Source organism: Sorex fumeus, unplaced genomic scaffold, assembly GCF_029834395.1.
Source record: "Sorex fumeus unplaced genomic scaffold, SorFum_2.1 ptg000012l, whole genome shotgun sequence".
NCBI lineage: Eukaryota > Metazoa > Chordata > Mammalia > Eulipotyphla > Soricidae > Sorex > Sorex fumeus.
This window is the reverse complement of record NW_026606069.1, coordinates 519,948-526,493: the sequence shown is the minus strand read 5'-3', so window position 1 is coordinate 526,493 and position 6,546 is coordinate 519,948. Positions and strand designations below refer to the sequence as shown.

General features: G+C 48.4%; 1 protein-coding gene across 1 annotated transcript; it reads left to right on the top strand.

Moving 5' to 3' along the window:
- Positions 1 to 1,871: 1,871 nt before the first annotated feature.
- Positions 1,872 to 3,270, top strand: LOC130020449 (tripartite motif-containing protein 75-like). The gene is made up of 2 exons (XM_056111062.1): positions 1,872 to 2,330; positions 2,434 to 3,270. Exons 1-2 carry the CDS (start codon positions 1,872 to 1,874, stop codon positions 3,268 to 3,270), a joined length of 1,296 nt encoding a protein of 431 aa, XP_055967037.1.
- The last annotated feature ends 3,276 nt before the right edge of the window (positions 3,271 to 6,546 follow it).

Below are 6,546 nucleotides of genomic sequence, written 5' to 3'. Positions count from 1 at the left end.
CCCAAGCGTTTGAGTTAGTGCCTATTAAAATCTTGAAGTAGAGACTTGAGAGATATGGGCACATATGGGATGCTGGGAATCGAACTTGGGTCGGCCCCGTGCAAGGCAAATGCCCTACCCACTGTCCTATCGCTCCAGGTTTTATAAGAAAAGCTTTTTAACAGGTTATCAAACCACTGAAAGATATTTTCTCTTGCTTCTTTTGACCTCTCTTTCCCCAGGTATGTCCTGTAAAAAAGCAAATAATAACAGAACCAGAACATGGTGGGGATTTCCTTTAACGCCCCACCAATCCACAGTGATTAGGAAAAGATCAAGAAAATTTTGAGGTCAAGACAGAGACATTCACAGTTCTGTGGATGATATAGGAGAAAACTTTGACATGCCAACCATCATGCATCCCGTAGCTTGAACAAAGCCAGAAAGTTTTATTTATTTGTTTGCCTGTTAGAAGAAAAATAATTCCAAGCCTTCCAGGGAGCCTAAAGATTCTGAGAATGTGCAACATTTGTTCTGATTTTAGCTGTACCTGGTGTTACTCAACGCTCTGTGCTCAGGGGTCACTCGTAGCAGTGCTTGGGGGACCATATGCAATGGAATTGAATCTCAGTTGAGAAGTAGAAACTTAAAAATTCAGTTGCACTTTCAGAAAGGAAGATTGAACTTGAAACACAGCATGGTACTACTATTTCTTTCTCAACCAGTATGGGATTAAGAAACATGAGAAGGTGGAGCTGCAGTGATAGCATGGCAGGAAGGGCGTTTGCCTTGCACGCGGCTGACCCGGGTTCAATTTCCAGAATCCTATATGGTCCCCTGAGCACAGCCAGGGGTAATTCCTGAGGGCTGAGAGAGAGGAGTAACCCCTGTGCATCACCAGGTGTGACCCAAAAAGCAAAAAAAAAAAAAACATGAGAAGGATAAAGGTAGGAAATTCACTGTGGAGATTGGATTTTCAGGATTAGTGGCCTACCCCTTCCACCTGGCTAGTACTACTTAATCCCTTATTTCAGAGTATCCTATCAGGATTAATGCAGCTCCCTTCGTTCTGACTGGTCTTTTCTCTAAAGCCCCACCGATCCAACAGAATATAAAAACGCAGGTCAATCACAGGACAGCGCCAGGCCGACTTCCACAGTCCTTCAGGGAGAGTCAGCTCAACACTACCAAGGACTCAGCCAGACCCGGGTCACTGATCCAGGAAATAACCAATAAGGACTGTGGGTTTATGGGAGGCAGAGGGAGAGCATAATTTCCATTCCTAGTGTCTGTTCTATGAGAACACTATTTTTATTGGAGGAAATACTTCATAGACGATCTGATATCTGTTTGCTTATATGAAGTACTATACTTTAGCACCTATCTTCCTGGATTACGTTGAGTCATTTCCCCATCTCCAGGACTTTGGTCACAGCTGGGGATTATCACTAAATATTCAGGGTTCTATTCCATGAAGCCTTACAGAGTTGGCATCTTTGAGTGATTATGAAGAAGGAGAATCTGGTTGCCTTGAGGACGGTGAGCAGGGCCCTGGAAAGCTCATTCTCCTACTTCCTTGGGAGGGTCTTCTCTTCCTCAGAACATATCAGCTGTTTTAAAGCTGGAGATATTGCTGGCCAAGAGAGTTGGTGAGCTCGACTTCTCTTCATATCCACATTTATTCATGACGGGCTGCTCCTTGTGACTTGAGTCACTGGACAACAGTGGATCAGGCAGTATGATAAGTCATCAGAGAAGGATCCTCACTGAGAAAGACATTGAGTATACGATAGAGGTCTGAAGGTGTAACTTATTTTGACAGGAAACCACCTGAGGAGTCCCACATTCAGACAGCCCACGCTATCCCAGTCCTGCCCTTCCCACACCTGAGGATGGTGGAGGTGTCAGCAATCCTGGCCAAAATGCAGTCAAAATGCTTCTGTCCAGTCTGCCTGGACTACCTCAATGACCCCGTCACCACCGACTGTGGCCACAACTTCTGCGACTCCTGCATCCGCATGTCATGGAAGGACCTGCAGGACACATTCCCTTGTCCTGTGTGCCAGCTGGCCCGCCAGGAGATGCGTATCAGTGCCAACGCCCAGCTGGGCAGGCTGGTGGACCTGGCCAAGCGCCTGCACAGCTCCGGGAGCAGCAAGATGGCACGGGGAGAGGAGCACAGGCATGAAGACCACAGGCAGGGGATGAGCCTCTTCTGCGAGGACGACCAGGCGCTGCTGTGTCCCCTGTGTGCCCGGTGTCTTGATCTTCAGTGTTCTGTGGAGGAGGCCACATCCTATCACAGACAAAGGCTCAAGTACATCAAGTCACTGGAAAAGCGGTTGGCAAAGGTGCAGAAGCTAGAAGTCACCCATGATAGAAAGATCCTTCAACTGACCGAGGAGGCCAGAATGCTTGAGTCAGCTGGCCTCGGAGTTTGAGCAACTCACCCAGTTTGTGGAGAGTGAGCAAGAGGCAGCTCTCCGAAGGCTGTCAGAAGAGGAGAAACGCCTGCAGCAGCAGCTCAGGGCCAACCTGGAGGCCTACTCGGACCACATCTGGGCGCTGAAAGACCTCAGACGGGAGGTGGCGGAGCGGAGTGTGATGTCCGAGGAGGTGGTGCTGAGGGGCGTGAGGGGCCTGCAGCAGCGCTGGGCGGGCCTGCAGGCCCCGGCAGTGCAGCCCCTGTGCTTCAGGCCGGTGGCCTACAGCCTCCCTCCTCTGTGCTCAGCGCTCAAAAGCATCATCCGGAGATTCCGAGAGAGCATCAGCCTGGACCCCGACACGTCCCACCCCAGCCTGCGCGTGTCTAAAGATAAAAAGTCTGTGACCTGGGTGAGGAAAAATCCCAACCTTGCTGGGGATCCTGGGCCACCGGAAGATGCCGCCGAGCTGGTGGTCCTGGGCCGGGAGGGCTTCGCCTCTGGACGCCACTACTGGGAGATGCAGGTGGGCGCCAAGCCCGAGTGGGCCGTGGGCGTGTGCAGTGTCGCCCCTTCGGTCCAGGCCTCGCGTCCCCTGGCGGCTCCCAAGAGATGCTGGACGCTGCAGCCGCAGGACCGCGTCTACCTGGCCGTGGGCGCGTGGGCTGTGCCTCTGGCTCTCAGGGACCAGCCCCCGGCCATCGGCGTTTACCTGGACTGGGAGCTGGGCCAGCTTTCCTTCTACAACGCCGCCTCCGACAGGTCTCACCTGCACTCGTTCACCGAGCCCTTTGCTCAAGAGTTCAAGCCCTATTTCCGCGTGGGGCGTGACTGCACCCCTCTCTCCGTGGGCGTGGGGAGGACGTAGGAGCTTGATCCCTGTTTCTGTTTTCCTCCTGTAATTACTTTATAGAGTAGGTTGTGGATTTTGCAATGATCACTGTGTCTTATTTAATTCAGTTGTCATCGAATCTGGCATGATTTTTTTGAAAAGTATTCATTTCACTTTCAGGGAAGAATAGCATTGTTTTTTTCTCTGTATATTGCCTCTTGTTCCTTTTTTTTTTTTTTTTTGGTGGGATGGTGGTATGGGTGGGCTGTAGATCCCAGCCCTGAGTGTTCAGATGTACTACCTGGAGATGGTCTTAAGACTTCTTTTGTTATGTCCCATGCAGGATTATATAAATTTATTTTTCTGTAGCTCAACCATGTGTGCTCACCTCTCACCCTCACAAAAACCGGTGACTTTTCAGGAAATTCCTCACTGTGGAAATAAGTTGTCCTGGTTACACTGGGCTTGAAGCACATGCCCTTCCCTGCTGCCTGGGATGGCAGACAGGCTTCTACTTTGTATACCACATTTCCAATAAAGGCGTTTTTTATTCAGTTGCTTGTGTTTTCTGTTGTTTCTTTCTTAGACTTGATCACTTGACTTCCGATTAATGGTCGATTTGCTCCAGCGGGTGCCAGTAACGTCTCCATTTCTCCCTGTCACGTGCTAGCGTAGCCCAATGGTGTCTGTTCGTTCTAGGAACACAAAGAGCCTCAAACCAATCATTTAGGGTCTTAATGAAGAAGTCCCGTAGAATCCAGTCAGTAAACCGGCTCTAGTCCAGCGGTCATCTCCAAATCTCATTACGTGCGTGCCCAGACCTTCTGATTTTTGACGCCTTGGCAAATGAGACAGTGTCCTTTATTCTTGATCATCAAAGGAGGTCGGAACTCCAGATTCTTTCTCTCATTTGAGTGAAACATGATATTCCAAGCATAACTCTTTCAATGCCTCCTTTCTTATACTCGATTTGCTTGAGCGGGCCCAGTAACGTCTCCATTGGAGACTTTGTTGTTACTGTGTCTGGCATATCGAATACTCTCAGTAGCTTGCCGGGCTCTCCGAGAGGGGCAGAGGAATCGAACTCGGGTCGGCCATGTTGGCCGCTTGTAAGGCGAACGCCCTACCCGCTGTGCTATCGCTCCAGCCCTTCTAGTCTATAAAATTTCCTGTCTGAGTTCCAATAGTTTTCATATATGTATTTGAAATCCTTTAAAGTCTCCTTTTTTTGGATGACCTCTTTCAAAGTGTTTCAGGTGGGAACAAGAAGAGTGATTAGTGGCCCATATTTTCCCATGAATTAGGATAGAGCCATTGAGCCCTTTAGAGAAACTATGCATTTGCAGGAGGCGGGGGCGGAGGCAATGATAGGTGGGGATGATCTCTCCACACTGAGGAAAGGGCAGTTTGGTTTCCTGTCTCCTTCCAAAGCAAATGTCAGGGAGGTTCACTTTTTATTTCATTTATTTATTTATTTTTCCTTTTGGGGGTCACACACGGCGATGCTCAGGGGTTGCTCCTGGCTATACACTCAGGAATTACTCCTGGCATTGCTCAGGGGACCATATTGGATGCTGGGATTTGAACCCTGGTCGGCCGCATGCAAGGCAAACTCCCTACCTACTAGGCTATCACTCCAGCCCCAAGATTCACTTTTTAAGGGAAATGTGATTCCTAGGTTCCATTTCACACAAGACTAAAGAAAGTTTATCCAGCTCAATGATCTTTGTTAAACTTGAGTTTCCTGGACACAAAGAGGAATGTCTGTTGGCATTGCCATGAGTATGGCCTTTGAAGCAGACCTCAGCTGCATTTCCCCAGGGGGCAGGGGCTGACTCTGTGATTAACTTCTGATCAAGCAGTTTTACTTCCCCTGTCAGTAAGAGAGGTATTTCCAGCTTTAGTTTTTGCCTCTTGTTTTCTGGATCCCAAACACATTTTGTGCTTTTCAGCATTCACACAGTCACCAGCTCTAGTTGTGGGCACCGAGCTCAGCCTGTGGTACTAGGTGTCCATCATCAGAGCTTGCCCCGAGGTGCTGTGCCTTTACGGTCTTGTCAGTGGGAACCCTGACTCTAGACTGGATTGAGACGTGTCTCTTCAGGAGGGTCTCTTTCTTCAAAAATTATATTTCCTGTTGTGATTGAGTGATGAACACAGATGTTAAAGGAACTTCCAGAACGGTTCGTGTTATCCTTTGCAAGATGTAGGGAACACATGTTAAAAGAATAGTATTCTCCGGAGTCTCAGAGTCATAACTAAATCTCCAAGTAGATGTAAGCCAACCCACTAAAATTCATGGATACACCAAATTCCCAGCGAAAATCCCTGGGGGTGTCTTTGTGGGGAGATGCTAAGTCCTCACCCTCCCAAAGTCTTTGTAGCTGTATCCTAAAGCTGCCAAAGGCCCAACTCCACTGCTTCATGACAAATCTCTGCAGAGACACCAAACAGACACAAATTCAAGTACACTGGTTTTCAGGCTGAAAACTCTGGGTCTTTTCAGAGTGGCGGTGGGCAACCTCCCATTCTCCCCCTTCCTGACCCTGAACTTTAGGAAGCCCTGGAAGTCATTAATTCCCACATGCCAGAGTCTCTGCCATGTAAACTCATTCATTAGCTCAGGTCTACAATTTCTGGACTTCCTTGGGTGGGGGGGGCGGGGGTGTAGGAGGGCGTGTGTTGTCTGGTAACACCTCCAAATCGTACAATACTGACATTCCAGTAGAAGCACACCAAATTATATGGGAAAGTGACATAGAAGCCAACTAAACTCAATGAACAAAAACAAATACAAGGCTCAACTAGCAACAAAAGGACTTAATGACCCCATGGCGAGATATAAGACCCTTCACAAATTTTCTTTTAGTGATTATTTTTTATAATTCCTTTAGTCATTTAGATTAATGGATATTCCATTTGTCTATTACTCATTGAAACAGGCAATAAAAATAAATTATTTAGGGCCTACACTAATGAGGCAATTTAGGGAGTGGTTAGGAAAATGGGGGAAATGGGGACAATGGTGGAGGGAAGGTCACACTGGTGGTGGGTTTGGTGTAGGAACGTGGAATGCCCATAACAAATATATTATGAACATCTTGGTAGCACTGTAGCACTGTCCTACCATTATTCATCAATTTGCTCGAGTGGGCACCAGTCATGTCTCCACTGTGAGACTTGTTACTGTTTTTGGCATATCGAATATGTCACGGGGAGCTTGCCAGGCTTTGCCGTGCGGGCAGATAGTCTCGGTAGCTTGCTGGGCTCTCTGAGAGGGGAGGAGCAATTGATCCCGGGTCACTGGCATGC